Genomic DNA, 19,024 nt, shown 5'->3' on the forward strand with positions numbered 1-19,024 from the left:
GTTTCAACTCAGTGGTGGCAGTAACGAGGGCAGCAGTAGGGAGGGAGCGGATAGGTGACTGCACGCGTTCCCTCCCTTAACTGCGGGGACAAGGCCATTCACCGCTCCACGGAGCGGTAATGGCCTTGTCCCCATAGCCACAGTGAACAGAGGTTTTTCCTCACCGTCATTCATTTCTGCCCATAAAGTACTGCTTTAAGCACCAAAATGAATTTTACCTTATCCCAATTTAATATCACAAGAATAAATAGTCTCCTAAAACTAAATAAAGATCTGACCCTATCCTCTACTTATGCTCTCACCTTCCATTTTATTAGTTCTTTGCTCCACACCTATATATTCAAATTATAGAATGACACAGTGGCTGTTACCTGCGTCTTGATTTGTATTAGAGTCATCCAGCTGTGTACCCCTTGACCCCCTCCTGGACCCATTGCAGGCCTCCCCTGGGCCTGCCTTGAGCCCTGGTGGTAGAGTGGTGAGCCGGGACAGGAGCAACCCCTTCCGTTGTCCTGTCCCAGTCGGCTCCACTTCACCCCACCTACCTCATGCACCTGAAAAGGCCTACCTCGCATGGCTTGGTGGTCCAGTGGTGAACTGGGGCAGGAGTAATCCTCCTATGCTCCTTCCCCATGCAGAACCGCTAAAGGAAATGGTTGCATCGAGTTCCTGTGGCAACCTCACAAGACTGCGGGAACGTGCAGGGTTACCATGGGAACTCGTGGCAGCCATTTCCATTTGTGGTTCCGCAAGGGGCAGGAGCGTAGGAGGACCCTTTTTCATTCAAAGGTCTTAAACCTCCTTATTAAATTCATTTTTATTTTCACTATAATATTGCAATAATTTTTCTTATTTTCACTTTAATGCTACACCTGTTTAAATGTATATTGAACCATGTTGAACATTTTTAAAACCACCATGAGCACTTATCTTGCATGGCACTGCAATCCCAACAGAGGCCCTCCGTTTCACTATGGCTTCTTCAGGGGATTGCCAATCTCACTATGTTTGAGAGAGTGAAGCAAACATGGAACACTGAATTGTGAGCACAATAGGCCTGATACTATAAATGGTACCTAGGTTAATGGCCTGATTCTATAAATGGTGCCTAACTAAATTTTGTGTGCAATTCAATTGTTCTTTAATTGGTTAAATGACATGATAATTGACTGCGCTATCAAAAACCAATTTTTTTTTTTGCTACTTAAAGTTGCGCAAGGATATCAGTGCGATGCCGAAGTTCAGGCGCCCTTTGCCTAATGACACCTACCTGAAAAGTAGGTGTGGTTAGAGGCGAAGAATAGGCGTGGTAAACAGGCATGCAAGTTAGGCATCAGTATACTAGCACCTACCTCAACTACGCCTAGCAATGCCAAAGTCTGCCTAGGTGCCATTAGGCGTGATTCTATAAAGGACTGGTGGATGATTGACAACTGTGCAGACCAGCATCTATCTACAAATTAGGCATGATTAGGTACTATTTATAGAATCAGGCCCAATATGCCTTAAATATTTAACTGTAATTTTGAAATAATCTTCACCTAGGGTGTCTGGGGAATATTTGCAATGCACCATTGATAAGCAGGAAAGCAGTCCTGAAGCTCAGAGTATATCAATTCCATTAACTGGTTTATACAGTATAAATTAAATTTTTAGCCTCCTGAAGAGCAGAGCACAGGAGACAAGTTAGCTTCCAGACTCACTGATGACTTGAAATCAGGATAGAATTATAATAATCACTTCTTGTGTTAAATGAGAAACAATGCCTTTGACCAGGAATCTCAAAGTCCCTCCTTGAGGGCCGCAATCCAGTCGGGTTTTCAGGATTTCCCCAATGAATATGCATTGAAAGCAGTGCATGCACATAGATCTCATGTATATTCTTTGGGGAAATCCTGAAAACCCGACTGGATTGCGGCCCTCGAGGAGGGACTTTGAGATCCCTGCCTTTGACAGATGTTTGGAAAACTAGAAGAAGCTGTACAGCTACATAGCAAATTTACCCCCCCTACACACACGTGGGCTGGTAAGGTAAGTGCTTCAATGCTCATGGGAATTCTGTGATCATCGGAGCATTTCTTGCACTGGCCCACGCTAAAAACCTCTAGCGCAGCTTGAAAGGAGGGGTAGGTTTGGTATAACAAGGTTATTAGTGAAGAGCAAGCCTCCTGTTATATCATTTTATGGTGGCTCATTAATTTTTTAATTTGGAAAACTGTATATTCTTAAAATTATATTGTTAACTTTTCACCTGTACGGGTAGAATAATCTTCTGCTTTATAGTTATATTTGTAAAACTAATTACATTGCTAACTCTGATATATAAATGGTTTCAGGAATTTGGATTTCCATTAAGCTGGGACACAGAATGATGAAAATTCCTGTTTGCTAAGAATCAGCAGGTACCATAGAAGCACACAGCCAATGGTTTGTAAAACTTCTGCTTTCAAGTGGGGGAATGGAGAGAATGATGGACCTCAATAAAGAAGATCTGCCACTAATGGCCAACACAGGCCATATGCTTGTGAAGCATTATGTTCTGGATCTGGATGTGAGTTTCGAAAATCGGGTCATTGCAGGCACCATTGTGCTCTTCTTGACAGGAAATAGATTTAAGGAAGCTGGCAGAGGTGCTGGAGAAGGGTGCTGTTCACAGTTAGATGACGCTTGCCATGCTGGGGCTTCTCAAGCCGGTCACTACCTTCATGCAACAAGCACTCCTATGTCAAACACTGGACATAAATATTTTGCTGACTCTGATCAAGGTGAAGAAGAATGTTCCCATGAAAGTGGTCACCATGACAACAGTGAAGAGCTTTCTGGGATTTCTAGTTCTAAGAGTGGCTGTGATGGAGAGCATCATGGGATGGAAGATTTTGTGCTGGTGTTGGATTGCTGTGATTTATCTGTGCTAAAGGTCGAGGAGGTAGATGTTACAGTTGTGCCAGGCATTGAAAAATATGCAAGGTCTGCTGGTCTAAATGATGCTTCTGAGAAGCTGGGGAATCTCAGGAATCAAATTGTTAGTGAACTTGTGACTTTATCGGCAAACTGCTGGCAGGAACAGCTATCCTGTTATACTCAATGCAGTCAGGCACCTGGATGTGGAGAACTTTTGTTTGTCACTGATCCTTGGAGCTTACGAATTAGGAAGGTAGGGGTTCACACCCCCACAAATTTTCCTCATGCAATTAGGATCTGGTACAAAACAAAGCCAGAGGGAAGATCGATAATGTGGACCACAGACCAGAGTAGCAGGTTAGTAAAATCAACAAATACTTTACTCTTTGCTTGTTAATTTCAGATACATATAGACATAAAAAGGGAGATAGAATGCAAAAGTGATGCACAAAATGTGGACTGATAGTGTAAGGGTACCTGGTATTTCTTTTATCCCTTTTATTTCCCTTTTCTGCACCATGGAAAAACATGTAAACTTTACCACATGGTGAACCCTTATCAGGAATACATCCCTTAAGTCTAGATTGAAGGATCACATTTTTAAGTCTACAATTGAAGTAGAAGTTTGAATGGCAGCTGGTATTTTAGTCTAGACATAGTTTTGCATTTTAACTCCATTTGTCTGGTAGTGGGAATGAGCGCATGGTGCTTGATGGAATATTTTCAACATAAAGTGTTGAATACTTTAGAGCCTCTGGTTAGATTTCAGCTTGAAAAACAAATCGAGACAAATGCTTATTTGTACAATTGAATAGATTTGCTAATAAACTGAACACACATGCTTGCTTGAGTATCTTTTACAACAGTGGCTACTCTGTAACAGACATATTGCAGAACTGCAATATTTATATATGTTGAAAAGTGATGTAAATTGTGGGGAGACAAATACTTCGGCACTTTAGCTGTACTATATCCCAGTTAGGGGTCAGTGGGGAGTCCCCCAAACCCAGATTCAGTGCCCATAACTAGCCAGAGTGAACTCAGACATTTAGGGGGTCTTTTTACTAAGCTGTGCTAAAAACTGGCCTTTGTTGTTATTAGCACTTGGGTTTCCCCACACACCAAGGCCGCTTTTAGTACAGCTGTAAAATGGCCACATTTTCTGAATTAATGGCCTTGTGCTAAATTCCCCAATTAGTACATGACCTTTATCACTTGAATCCTTACTGCCACCTATTTACCAGGTGGTAAGGCTACTGTGCTAACCACTCCTTAATCAGTGTGCAGTGATGTAGGCTGTGCTAACTGATTAGCAAAGGGCATGCATACTCTTCACCACCTCCATACATACCCCCTGTGCTAAAAAATAAAAACTATATAAAGTTAATGAAGCCTCCATTTGAACCAATGTCTATGGCTCATCTTAAATTCCTCACTTGGAAAGTGGTCTTCCTTATCTCTCTCACGTCTGCTCGCAGAGTCTGTGAACTTCAAGTTTTAGTAACGGATCCTTCTTTTACAGTATTTCATCATGATAAAGTGGTACTTCGCACTCATCCAAAATTCTTACCCAAAGTTGTTACAGAATTTCATCTCAGTCAATCAATTGTACTTGCAGTATTTTTTCCAAAACCTCATTCTCATCCTGGAGAAACAGCTCTTCATACTCTGGACTGCAAGCGTGCTTTGGCCTACTATTTGCAAAGGACTAAATCACATAGATCTTCTCCTCAACTTTTTGTCTCCTTTGATCCAAACGAGTTGGGACATCCAGTTTTCAAGAGAACGATATCCATCTCGTGCTTGCATCTCGTTTTGCTATGCTCAGTCTGGGCTGCAACTGGAGGGTTGAGTCACAGCCTATAAAGTTAGAGTTATGGCAGCTTCTGTAGCTTTCCTTAGATCTACCCCTATTGAGGAGATCTGCATTCACCCCACATTCCTGTCTGGATTCCTTTTCCAGATGGGATGGTCACTTTGGTCAGACAGTAATACAAAATTTATTCTCCTAAATGCCAACACTCCCACCGTCCCATTCTGGTTAGCTTGGAGGCCACCCATATGTTGAGAATATGCTGCCTGCTTGTCCTGGGATAAAGCACAGTTTCTTACCATAACAGGTGTTATCCAGGGACAGCAGGCAGATATTCTCACAACCCACAAACCTCCCCTGGTTGGCTTCTTAGCTGGCTATCTGAACTGAGGAGATGCACGTCCTAAGTCGGGCGAGAAGGCATTCGTGCATGCGAGGTGCAGTCAGTCGTGAACTTTCTACAGTTTTACAAGCAAAATGGCTTTTGCAGCTGTCCGCTTCGGGGCTCCATGGATGACGTCACCCATATGTTGAGAATATTTGCCTGCTGTCCCTGGATAACACCTGTTATGGTAAGTAACTGTGCTTTCTAACTTTACTGTGCATATCTCATACTTTCTTGAATTGTGTTACTGTTTTGCTGCTAGGATCTAGACTGGAAGGTTGTTTCATAGTGAAATGCTTATGTTAACAAATTACCCTCCCCTAACCCTTCTACGTGCATATTCTGGGTCATCTTTTCCTGCATAAAATGCATCTGTCACTCCATAGGATTGTGCTCAATATATAAAGAGGACATCTAAAGACTAATTTCATCATAGAACTCAGCAAGAACAATTGATCATTTTAAGGATTGATTTTCTGCACTGTGTGACAGTTGCAGCATTGGAAAAAGAGCATTGTTTCATTCCTTGAGAATCCTTATTTCAAAATATCATATAATCCGTGACCTCATCTTCACTACGGAGCATTCAGAAAATGTATTGTTTCCTCTTTTGCAAATTGTTTATTTAATTGAACAGATATTTTTTTAAACTTTAGATGTTTATTTTGTACTTTTTTTTAACCATCAAGGAACAGTTATAGAAATGCAAAAAACCTTATTAGAAACCAGTTACAGAGGTTTAAGTAGTGGCTGGCAAGCATACAAAATATTCCAAATTATACTCGTACATAACTTGAAGCTCTTGTTAATGCCAGAACAAACAGCTTGAGGAAGAGCTTCAATCAGGAAAAACATAGAGTATTAAACATTTTTTTAATACCCCTATAGCTGGAATGCCTTCCTCATTAAAGAAAGTAACTGTAACAAAGGTCCAAAATTCTTCCATAGTATTTTCTAACCCCTAATTCCACCCTTCTATTCTCCAGGTCCAGTCTGTTAAAAGACACTGGTCACAAATGCGATACAAACTGTCCCTATAGTATATTGTTAGGATTCTGCCTTGTTGAAGATGGCAACATAATATTGTATGAACACACAAAAACCTAGACCTCACAGTCGTATTTTAACTTGAACAGTCTACAAGTTCTCACATTTTTTCATGACACTTGGAATGAAGCCCCTTGAGATTTGAGGTGAGTTGTTCATAAATTCTAATTTCCTTGACAATGTTTTTCCACACATACTCACCTTAGCAGCCAGTATTAAAAGGTGAGCAATTCCTTTTGGGCTGGAAGAGTAATAGACCCTGATTGATTTTCAGAGGCAACATGGATTCACTAGAGGTAGGACTTGTCAGACAAATCTGATCAGTTTCTTTGGGAATTGGATAGAGGATGTGCGCTAGATGTGGTGTATTTAGATTTTAGCAAAGCCTTTGACAGTGTTGCACACAGACGTCTAATAAATAAACTGAGTGCCCTCGGGATGGGTCCCAAAGTGTCAGGCTGGGTCAAGAACTAGTTGAGTGGAAGGTGACAGAGGATAGTGATAATGGAGATCACTCTGAAGAAAGGGATGTTACCAGTGGTGTGCCTCAAGGTTCTTGGGCCTTTTCTTTTTAACATTTTTATAAACAATATTGCTGAAGAGCTGTCGGGTAAGATTTGCCACTTTGTGGATAATACCAAAATCTGCAATAGAGTAGACACGCTGGATGGTATGAATAACATGAAGCTTGAAGAACGGTCTGAAATTTGGCAGCTAAAATTTAATGCTAAGAAATACAAGGTCATTCATTTGGGCTGCAGAAACCTGAGGGAACGGTACAGTTTAGGAGGTGAAGAACTTATGTGCATGACAGAAGAGCGGGACTTGGGTGTGCTTGTATGTGATGATCTTAATGTGGCTAAACAGGTTGAAAAGTTTACAGCAAAAGCTAGAAGGATGCTAGGGTGCATAGGGAGAGGTATGGCCAGTAGGAAAAAGGAGGTATTAATGCCCCTGTATAAGACTTTGGTGAGATCTCATTTACAATATTGTGTGCAATTCTGGAGACTGCACTTTTAAAAAGATTTAAAAAGGATGGAGTTGGTCCAGGGGAAGGCTACTAAAATGGTGTGTGGTCTTCATCATAAGGCATATAGGGACAGACTTAAAGATCTCAATATGTATACTTTGGAGGAAAGGCTGGAGAGGGGGGAGATATGATAGAGACGTTTAAATACCTATGTAATGTAAATGCACATGAGTCGAGTCTGTTTCATTTGAAAGGAAACTCTGCAATGAGAGGGTATAGGATGAAGTGAAGAGGTGATAGGCTCCAGAGTAATCTAAGGAAATACTTTATTACAGAAAGGGTGGTAGATGCATAGAACAGTCTCCCTGAAGAGGTGATGGAGACAAAGACTGTGTCAGTTTGTTTATGTCTCACCCGCTCTTATCCAGGGCAAGTTACTTATTAACATACAAAATAAAACATTTACATTTGTCGTACAAACACTTCAAGAACACACTATAACAAATTACATACTTACTTATCAAATCAAATTACCTTTAACATCAACATCAACAAATAAAATTTAAGGCCAAAACTGGCCAAACCCACACATACATCAGAATATAAAATTCCATAAGTCATACAAGATGCCTCAATAACAGACATCATTAAACCAAATAAAACAAACCAGACCATCGAACGCCTCCATGACCAGCACTCAAGAGTCATCACTCCTTCTCTCTCAGCCAAACTCAGACCCTATATTTCATGTTACAGAACAGATGTCTTTTCAGCAGTTTCCTAAAGTTCTGTACATTTTGCTGCTGGCGAATGTATCCTGGAAGGTTGTTCCACTCCCAGGGGTCGTTGCAGTGAAAGACACTATTTCTGGAAGAAGAAAGCCTTAATTCTTGCACAGATAGTACAGACAGATCACAATGCTCAATTGAGTGGAGCAGTTGAGCCAGCTCACGTGGCAAGATGCTCTAGCCCATGTGTTTAGGGGCCAACTTCTGTAAGCACATAAAAACATTCACCAGTAGCTTGTACCATATCTTATTCTTTACCTTCAGCCAATACAACCTTATAAAATATTCTGTTACATGCTCACATTTGTCCATTTTAAACAGAGGGTGCACCACTGATTTTTGGGCCACCTGATCACCCAAAACCGATTCTGGTACTTCCAAGAACACCAGACTGCAATAATCAAAAACAGACAAAACCATTGATTGTAACACCATCCTAAACAATGTGGCCGTTAAATAAGGTCTCAATCCATTAACTAACCGAAGATGAAAATACACCTTCCAAAACTACAGCAAGCACCTGCCCTCTCATAGTGAGTCCTGAATCCAAAAGCACACCAAGATACTTCACCTTGTGCCTTATCAATACTCTCTCCCCCAGCAACTCAACTGGTTCCAGAACATTAGCACCCAGGATTTGTGTAGCATATACAACACCTGCTGGTGTTTTGAAGAAAGCAAAGGTACTTACTTACCTGTACCAGGTGTTCTCCAAGAACAGCAGGTTTGTCCAAGAGCAGCAGGCCACTTATTCTTGCATACCCTCCCACTTCCCCTTGGAGTTTCTTTAACTATATATTGTAATGCTGGTCCCATGCTCATGAATCTGGTGGGCATGGCCAGCCCAACCATTGGATCAGGTGAGGCTCTGGTCTAGAGCACCGGAGATACAGGACACCAAATTCCTTGGTCCCTGAGCTCGTCGCCAGTGCTTCACCTTGTCCAGAGCTTTTCTTCCCTTCTCTGTCAGTCCAATATCTCTAGCTCCAAGTCTGGTATTGCTCCCTTTCTTCTCTCTCTCTCTCCCTCCCTCCCTCCTCCTTCCCTCACGACCCTCTAAACCAGGGGTCTCAAAGTCCCTCCTTGAGGGCCGCAATCCAGTCGGGTTTTCAAGATTTCCCCAATGAATATGCATGAGATCTATGTGCATGTACTGCTTTGAATGCATATTCATTGGGGAAATCCTGAAAACCCAACTGGATTGCGGCCCTCAAGGAGGGACTTTGAGATCCCTGCTCTAAACATTGCCTGCAACTTCCTATTGGTTGGATGCAACAGAAGGAAGACCCAGGGTTGGCTAAAAACAGCTTGCTGTGCATGCTATTGCTACCAGCAGGCAGGGTAATGTTTAGAGGGCCATGGTAGAAAGAGGGAGCAATGCTGAACTATGAGCTTGAGAAAGAAAGATGAAGCTTTGGGGGATGGGCACCACCATTGAAATTGGCTCGACAACATAACCCTTTGAGCCAGCCCTGCTGGTGGGAAGGCACCAACCTCGAGCTCTTAAAGAGACATAACACTTTTTCAAGTGTCCGCACCAAGGCTTCATGGATGATGTCACCCACAAGTGAAAATAATTGGCCTGCTGTCTTCAGAGAACACCTATTACAGGTAAGTAACTTAGCTTTATCCATTACCTAAACTCAATTATTCTATTTTACAAATAAAAGAACCTATTAGAATCTCTGTATTGCCCAGTTCTTGGACAGCTTCTGATAAACGCTATATGAAAGACAGAAGTTATAATCCATAGCTTGAAAAGGATGAGTCAAGGGTCTTGTGGCAGTCGCAGCTCAGGATTTCCGTGCTCTTTCAAATTCATGTCTTATTTTAGCATGGCTTTAATTATTATTAGTTTCCTTTGTTTTTTTTTTTTAAACACAGATGTTATCTTGGCATTGTGGTATCGTTTGAGAAAAGCTGAAATTCCAGGCTTGTTCCATGGATAACCTGCAGTAAAAATGAATAAATAGTTCTGTGATTTCTACTTGTAATTGTTTTGCCTCTTATTTTCTTGTTGCCATTGTTAATAGTTTTGCAGATTTCAGGTAAACTTCTTGTACATGTAGAGGCTATCTTAATAATAAGCTGGATGTCTACGTGAAAAGTCCAAAAAAGTGCCTATTTATAAAGGCCAAATTTAACTTCTACAGCAGAGATTATGATGTTTCAAGTCTGAACCTGCCAAATTTTTGTAATCGTAGGTCTACTAATAATGTCATCAAATTTCCTACAAAAATGTCTGTGTAGTATTAAAAAGAATATTACTTAACTTTCATTCTGAAAACTCCTCCAGGTGCATATATAAGTATGTACCGTCTTATTAGTATGTGTACTTATGTGCACATTTTCAGCTCTATGGTTTTGTAAGAGCTCTTTCTCCTGTGCTTTAAGTGTGGAAAATATTTTAATAAAGTTACCTCCTTAATATGAGAAAGCTTAAAAATATCTGACAAAGTATTTCAGAACTGTATAAAGAGTAATGGATAGTAAAGGATGTGGTATACTGTAAGTAATACCTGTTAGAACAGGTGATCTGTAAATTCAGATAGACCCTTCTTTATGCTATCCTGAGCTTTAATTCATTATTTTCTGTTTCCTCTTTTGGTATATTCAAGCTTCCAAAGTGTGTAGTCATACAGTTCTGTTCCAGTCATATTTACTGTTTTCTGAAAATATTTTTGGGATATAGCATAGAGACAATGTTGTTTTTGTTCTGTCATAAGCATTGCTATAGATAGTGGAATGTGGAATGGAGCATATCTACTGGCCTGCTCCCTCTTCTTCTTGCTGCTGATGCCTTTCCCTCCTGCATCAGCCACAGGTCAGCTCTGAACTTGCAGTGCACCCTAGATCTTAAGGACGGGAATTGGGTAGAGGGTGTTAAATGGGCTGTGGATATGAATTAGCATTATGAGATTGTGTAAAAACAGTATTTCTCAACTTCTTCAAACCAAGTACCCCCTAAGTCTAACAAATATCAACCGAGTACCCCCGACCCTGACCCCACCCCCATAATAATAGTACTAATTTTAATGCAATTTCTTCCATTCATTCCATAAACACAATATAATTTTATTAACAATATATAATGGTAACCACAAAATTAAAAAAAACATAAAGCACATTGTATGCAGAGAAAATGCTAATTATCATTTATATTTGTTGGGTTTTTTTTTTTCAAAGAGGTCAAGACAGATGACTTTAAAATATGCAATGTCACCTCAGGAGCAGCTACAAAAAAATAGGCAAATATAGTGCAAAATATAGACAGATATATATTCTCAAAACTGATGCGTTTCGATCAATAAATTGAAAATAAAATCATTTTTTCCTAACTTTGTTGACTGGTGATTTCATGAGTCTCTGGTTGCACTTCCTTATGACTGTGCATTAAACATTTCTTTCTTTCTGCCTCCTGCATGCTTCCTCTCCTCTGGATCTCATTTTCTTCCCCAACTAACATCTCTCTCTGTCCCTCCATGAGTCCAACTTTTCTTCCTCTCTCCTCTACCTCCATTGGCACCATGTCTCCCTCTCTCTCTCACCGTCCATCTTTCTTTCTCTCAGTCCCTCCCTTGCTGCAAAGGGAGTGGGGAAAGAGAGAGAGAGATCCAGTGTGCATCTCTCCCACCCCCTCTACTGCCACATCCAACATTTCTCTCTCTCATCCCCCGGATCATGTGCAGTATCTTTCACCACTGCCCATCAGCCCCATGCCCAACATTTCTACTTCTATTACCACTCTCCAGCACATGCCACATCTCTCCCTCCATTCCCTCCACCACTATGTCCAAGATTCCTCCCCTTATATCTCTTTCAATCTGTCCCACTGTTCCCCTCTCCATGACCAGATCCAACATTTCCCCCTCTCATCCTTCTCTTCCCCATGCATCTCTACCTCACTCTTCTCTCTCTGTGCCCCAGCAATTTTCCTCTTTCTCTCTCACTTACACACTCATGCCCAGCAATTATCCCTTTCTATTTCCTCCCTCCCTCCATTCTGTATCTCAAGTTCATGCCCCTCCCTTCCTTCATCCACATGCATCTTTCCCCTCTTCCTTCCAGCCATGTGCATCTCCTCTCTCTATTTCCTTCCATTCCACTTTATCCATGTTCACCTTCTTCCTCTCTCTTCTTTTTCTCTTCATCCATGTGCATGTCTTCCCTTTCTCTTCAATTCCCCTTCCCTCTTCTCCATCCATGTGCATTTCGTCCTCTTTCTTCCCTTCCTCTCCATCCCATAAGAAGCATATCCCTTCGTCTCTTCTCCTCCATCCATGTTCAGCATTTCTCCACACCCATCTAGCCAGCCAACCAGCCAGCCTTACCAGCTCTCACCATTTCCCCACATCCCTCAGTCCAACATTGCTTCTTCTTTCTCCCCCCCTCCCCCCCAAGTCCAGCGTTTCTTCTTCTGCTGCTCTACCACTTCCTGACCCAGAATCCGGAGTCCACACAGGCCCCGGCACCAATGCTAACTTCAATGAAGAGCCTTCACATCCACATGCTCAGGAAGGTCCTATTGGCTCTACCCACTTTGACACATTTGCATCAGAGGGGCAGTACCAACAGGGCCTCACAGGTGGATAGAATCAAAGGCTCTGCTGAGCCTTGTATAGACTCCGGACTCCTTAACAGGCAGCGGGAAGGTGGCAGAAGACGGAGAGCTCTTCGTCGCTGAAGTTGGTGTTGCTAGGACTATGGGGCCATCCAGGCTGACCCAGAAGGCTTCCCTCTGACATCAGCCTGCCTGGCATTTTGCTGGAGGAAGGAAGTGGGAGACCCACACCACATACCCCCCCCCCCAAGTGGCTCGCGTATTCTTAGGGGTACACATACTGTGTGTTGAGAAACACTGGTGTAAAAGATCTTGAAAGATATGGAAGGTCTGGGGCCCAGATACACTAAAGTCAGTGACCATCTAACGATTGTCGCTAAACTGGTTTTGACTGGTTTAGTGACGATCGGACTTGCCAACACGATGCACAAAATGGCTCACTCCGTGGTTTTCTGCACGATCGCTCATTCTCTGATCTGGCCAAGCAAATGAGATCATTAATATTGAAATGCCATATAAATTATTTTACCGTATTCTTCGCTCCATAAAATGCACCTGACCATAAGACACACCCTAGATTTAGAGGAGGAAAACAAGAAAACAAACATTCTGAACCAAATCCTCCCTGCCAGGCTCTGCACCCAAACCTACATTTCTTGCCAGGCTCTACACCCTGTCTCCCCCCCCCCTCTGGTGGTCTAGTGGTAGGCTGGGGCAGGGCATAGGGCAGACAGGCCTAGTGGCAGGCAGGCAGGCAGGCCTAGTGGCCTACTGGCAGGCAGGCCTAGTGGCCTAGTGACAGGCAGGCAGGTCCCATACCCTCCACTTACCCCTCAGTACCCTCCAGTACATTAAATCATCCCCCATATCCCTGTATCCTTTTAAACATGCCCCCGTACCTTTTAAATCATACCCCTGTACTTTTAAACTCCCCCATACCCTTTTTTATTTTGTGTATTGGGAAATATGAACCTAAATTCATTTTGCCTTTATTTTTAATAAAGAGCATAAATGTAATTTGTTTTGAGTCAAATAGTAACAACATTTTCTGGTATACCACTAACAATGAATCACCCTTTGTCCATGCTGATAATACTTTTTTTATAACTATAGTCACAATATAAGTTGTTACACAAAATTAATTCAGACTAACTGAAATAAACAAATCCTCATAGCTGTTGAAAGTGCTGGTTACAGCTCCATGCTGTAAAATGGAATTTGCCTTTCCACTCTAAACCTTGGGTATCCACGAGCTCTCCTTCCTCTTCCAGTTTGTTCTCAAAAAAGTTTCCTGTATACTTGGCTCCATTTGGAAAAGTGTAGGCCCTGTTCCATGAAACATTGTCACTGAACTCTCCTTCATACACTGCTCCTGAAAGATGTTCAAGCTTCCAATGCCATACATCTTATTATTCATCCAGTTTCCCTTGTAAATAATTCCATTAGGAGTTTTATGGGTTCCCACACCATTCCTCTCAAGCACTCCAGAAGCTGTTCTGATACATTCTCCGTCATACTTATGGTCATTTGGCAACACAAATGATATCTGAAAATCTTCAGGAGGTATCACAGTCTCTGCCATGCTTGGACGTGCCACAGCAACCGTACTGGATAGGGATATCTTTGCTGTGTACCTTTTTTTTTTTTTTTTTTAACAATCCCGTACCTTTTAAAATTCTTCCTCCCCTCCCTCGATGGCTCCGTACTATTTCCGGCAGCAGGCGCACAAGTCAGGGGCGCGGAGGTGAGGCGTGAGCTTTCTGTGCTCCCGCTTGGCCCCGTGCCGCTTTCTGAATGGCTGCTGGCAGTTCTCATGAGTCCAGCGAGAATTGCTGCCAGCCATTCAGAAAGCGGCACGGGACCAAGCGGTAGCGTGGAAAGCTTGGTCCTGACCTCCGCGCTCCTGACTCATGTGCCTGCTGCCGGAAATAGTACGGAGCCATTGAGGGAAGGAAGGAAGAATTAAAAAAGGTATGGGGTTTAAAAAAAAAAAGGTACTGGGGGTATGATTTAAAAGGTATGGGGGGGTGTTTAAAAGGTACATGGGGGGGGAAGTGTTTAAAAGTTACAAGGGGGTATGATTAAAAAGGTACAGGACCACCAGGCTGCTTGAAAAAGGGATGATTGTGGCAGCAGGTGGAGTGTTTGTTTTAAAAAGGTAGTCCTCCGGTGGCGGTGGGCAGGCGGTGTTTAAAAAGGTGGTGCGGCTGGGCGCGGGGGAAGGGGGTATGCAACTGTATGGGGGATACAAATTTTGTATCTTCGCTTCATAAGACGCATCGAGATTTCCACCCACTTTTGGGTGGAAAAAAGTGCAATCTATGGAGCGAAAAATACAGTATTTATTTAATTCATTTTCCATCCTGTTGTCCCCAAAGAGCTCAGAACAGGTTACAGGTTGAACATACATAAAAGACAGTTAACAAGCTATGATTTGCCATAATTACAATACAGTTTATGATACAAGGTTTTTTTTATCCTAACTTGTTATATTCTAGGAGGCATATTTTCAAAGCACTTAGACTTACAAAGTTCCATAATAACCTACAGAACTTTGTAAGTCTTAAGTGCTTTGAAAATGAGCCCCTAAAGGTCTAATACCAATATACTTGATATAGTTTATAGCTTGCAGTCTGTCACAGTCATCCTTACAGTACAAATTTTTCAATATAAGTTGTTATTCTAGTTTGACACATACTAAGGATATAATGCCAATATACATAATATAACATTTATATGTTAAATTTCCATAGTTACCATGGAAGCATTTCAATTCAAGTTTTTACCCTGATGAGACACATACTAGGGATCTAGTACCCATTTACAATTCTTTGTAATCAATTGGTCATGGTCAGTAGAGTTAGGTGAAGAAGTATGTTTTAATTGCTTTCCTAAAGTTGAGGAGACCTTCAAGGAATCTGATCAGTGGGAGAAGTTGTTTCCAGTGGCTCGGTATGAAGTGGGAGTAGGCACGTCGTTTGGCAGTTTCCAGTTGTAAGGCATGGCCAGGGGGGCGTTTCAAGGTGAATTTCATCCTGTGAGTGGAGGGACCTGTTCGGCATGTACAGAGGAAGCTTGGCCATCACATAACCCGGTGCCATTTTGTGCAAGGATCTGAACGCTAGCATCAGGCCCTTGAAAACACAGCATTTGGCTATGGGTAGCCAGTGAGCTGACGGAGCCTGGGAGACAGAGTCACGGGCATGGAAGCTTTTGGGAATTTTGATCACCGCATTTTGTGAGACACAGAGAGATATACGTTCTTTGCCATTAGACTGTTGAATAGCTTATTGCAGTAATCCATGCGGGAGAGTACTAAGGCTTAGAGTAGTTGGGTGAAGTCAGATTCTGAAAAGTAGATCCTTATTTTTCAGAGTTGTCACGGGTAGAATGACGTGGATACCACCTGAGAAGATATGGTTGGAAAGCGATAGGTTGCCATCAAGGAGTTTTCCTAAGTCACACAGTTGGTCTTTCACAGTTATGGAGTTGAGTGATTCACAATGCTTCACGATGCTCAAAAAAAGTGATCGCTTTTAATGATCCGAAAAAAGCAACTGGTCAAGACCAGTCACGTACCCATCCTACCGATAATTCAGCCCTGAAATTAATATATTTATCAAAACAAAAGTGCATATATAACTTTTTTTGATAGGCCTTGGACCGTCAGAGGTATACAAGGTATACTGTTCAGCATAACATATGCATGAACCTCGTTCTTCATTAGTCCATATTTTGTACAATTTTTTTGAATTTCTTAAACATTATTGCACACTCTTTAAGCTTTTATAATTTGAAGTTAAAGCACTTATCTTTTTGAAAATGGATTGGGGGGATATTAGCGCCAACACGAATCCATGTTTCGCCCTGACCAGGCTGTTTCAAGGCAATTCCCCTGAAAAAAATAAAAGCAGTGTATTATTTAAAGTTAAATTTAAAAATACATATACTTAGTGCGCCGCTATTGTACGTACCTCTGCAAAGTTTCAAGGTGATTTATTATAAAAATGCTATAATTACTAATATGGCTGCGTCGTTTTTTAAACTTTCTAACATCACGGTCACATAATTAGTTTCTCCAATAGTTTCATCCTGGCTCAGATTAGCGTCATTCATTCAATTTCTTTATTTAGACCACAGGGTTCCATCACCTCAAGCTTAAATATCCAGAATTGCTCCCTATAGTTAAGATATTTTTGTAAATTACCTCCTTCTTTCCACAGTCTCAAACATAGTAACATAGTAGATGACGGCAGATAAAGACCCGAATGGTCCATCCAGTCTGCCCAACCTGATTCAATTTAAATTTTTTAATTTTTTCTTCTTAGCTATTTCTGGGCAAGAATCCAAAGCTTTACCCGGTACTGTGCTTGGGTTCCAACTGCCGAAATCTCTGTTAAGACTTACTCCAGCCCATCTATTCCCTCCCAGCCATTGAAGCCCTCCCCAGCCCATCCTCCACCAAACGGCCATATACAGACACAAACCGTTCAAGTCTGCCCAAGTACTGGCCTTAGTTCAATATTTAATCTTATTTTTTGATTCTAGACTCTTTGTGTTCATCCCACGCTTCTTTGAACTCAGTCACAGTTTTATTCTCCACCACCTCTCTCGGGAGCGCATTCCAGGCATCCACCACCCTCTCCGTAAAGTAGAATTTCCTAACATTGTTCTTGAATCTACCACCCCTCAACCTCAAATTATGTCCTCTAGTTTTACCATTTTCCTTTCTCTGAAAAAGATTTTGTTCTACGTTAATACCCTTCAAGTATTTGAACGTCTGAATCATATCTCCCCTGTCTCTCCTTTCCTCTAGGGTATACATATTCAGGGCTTCCAGTCTCTCCTCATACGTCTTCTGGCGCAAGCCTCCTATCATTTTCGTCGCCCTCCTCTGGACCGCCTCAAGTCTTCTTACGTCCTTCGCCAGATACGGTCTCCAAAATTGAACACAATATTCCAAGTGGGGCCTTACCAATGACCTGTACAAGGGCATCAACACCTTCTTCCTTCTACTGACTACGCCTCTCTTTATACAGCCCAGCATCCTTCTGGCAGCAGCCACTGCCTTGTCACACTGTTTTTTCACCTTTAGATCTTCGGACACTATCACCCCAAGGTCCCTCTCCCCGTCCGTGCATATCAGCTTCTCTCCTCCCAGCATATACGGTTCCTTCCTATTATTAATCCCCAAATGCATTACTCTGCATTTCTTTGCATTGAATTTTAGTTGCTAGACATTAGACCATTCCTCTAACTTTTGCAGATCCTCTTTCATCTTTTCCACTCCCTCTTCGGTGTCTACTCTGTTACAAATCTTGGTATCATCTGCAAATAGGCACACTTTTCCTTCTATCCCTTCAGCAATGTCACTCACAAACATATTGAACAGGATTGGCCCCAGCACTGATCCCTGAGGGACTCCACTACTCACCTTTCCTTCCTTCGAACGACTTCCATTAACCACCACCAGTGTTCCCTCTAAGCGGGCGGGTGTTGTGAGCAAACTTTTTTCACTGTGAGCTAAAAATATCGGGCGCCAGCAAGTTATGAGCCAAATAAATATGTTGCTTTCTACCACAGAACTTCCTTACGTTTGTATGGAATCTATCCCCTTTCAACTTTAGAGAGTGCCTTCTCGTTCTCCCTGCCTTAGCTACTAAGTCTATTCCCTTCAGTACCTTGAATGTTTCTATCATGTCCCCTCTCAATCTCCTCTGCTCAAGGGAGAAGAGGCCCAGTTTCTCTAATCTTTCGCTGTACGGCAACTCCTCCAGCCCCTTAACCATTTTAGTTGCTCTTCTCTGGATCCTTTCGAGTAGTACCGTGTCCTTCTTAAAGTACCAGTGCTGGACGCAGTACTCCAGGTGAGGGCATACCATGGCCCGGTACAGCAGCATGATAACCTTCTCTGTCTCTTCAGTCCAGCATCTGCCCCTTCCATTCACTGTCTGTCTTTCCCTGCCATCTCTCCTCCTGCCCCCCCCCCCCCAATTTGGTCTAGCATCCATCATCTTCCTTCTGTTCCCCTCATGGTCTGGCATCTCTATCCTTCCCTCCCCCCTGTGGTTTTTAGCATATCTCTCTTCTCATTTCCTCCACTCAGATCTGATCATTCTCTGCTCTCTCTTCCCTTTTCTTCTCTGGTCTTCCTTCTCTATTTTCTGCCTCCATCTAAATTAAATTCTTTCTTACTATTTAGTCCCGTTTCCCTCTTTTCACTGTGTCTACACACAGCTTGTCACCCCTTTCCCTCACCCCTCCATTATCTTACTATTTTCTTCCCCCTTTATTTATCTCCTCCTTCCATCCAGTATGTGTTCTTTCCCCACTTCCATTCAGCATCTGCTCTCCCTTCTCAACTGACATCCATCTGCCTTCTGCTCTCTCTCCCTTCTTCTCACTTCCATCATCTGTCCCCTTCTCTCTCTCTCTCATCTCCTCCATTCCATCATCTGCCCCTTCTCTCTCTCTCTCTCTCCCCCCCCCCCAACTTCCATCATCTGCCCCCCTTCCCCTCACCTTTGTGGGTCACTTTCTTTCCCCTGAGGGTGGCTCA

At 42.3% G+C, this 19,024-nt stretch overlaps 1 protein-coding gene across 3 annotated transcripts in view; it reads left to right on the forward strand.

Moving 5' to 3' along the window:
* AOPEP (aminopeptidase O (putative)) overlaps positions 1–19,024 on the forward strand; it is a 594,389-nt gene that overhangs the window by 56,226 nt on the left and 519,139 nt on the right. For all 3 annotated transcript variants that reach the window (XM_033928041.1, XM_033928031.1, XM_033928022.1), the window contains exon 2: positions 2,337–3,258. In XM_033928041.1, coding sequence (XP_033783932.1) covers positions 2,459–3,258 — 800 coding nt within the window. In that variant the 5' untranslated portion in view covers positions 2,337–2,458. The remainder of the gene's footprint in view (positions 1–2,336; positions 3,259–19,024) is intronic.

The sequence above is a fragment of the Geotrypetes seraphini genome, chromosome 1 (genome assembly GCF_902459505.1).
Source record: "Geotrypetes seraphini chromosome 1, aGeoSer1.1, whole genome shotgun sequence".
Classification (NCBI taxonomy): Eukaryota; Metazoa; Chordata; class Amphibia; order Gymnophiona; family Dermophiidae; genus Geotrypetes; species Geotrypetes seraphini.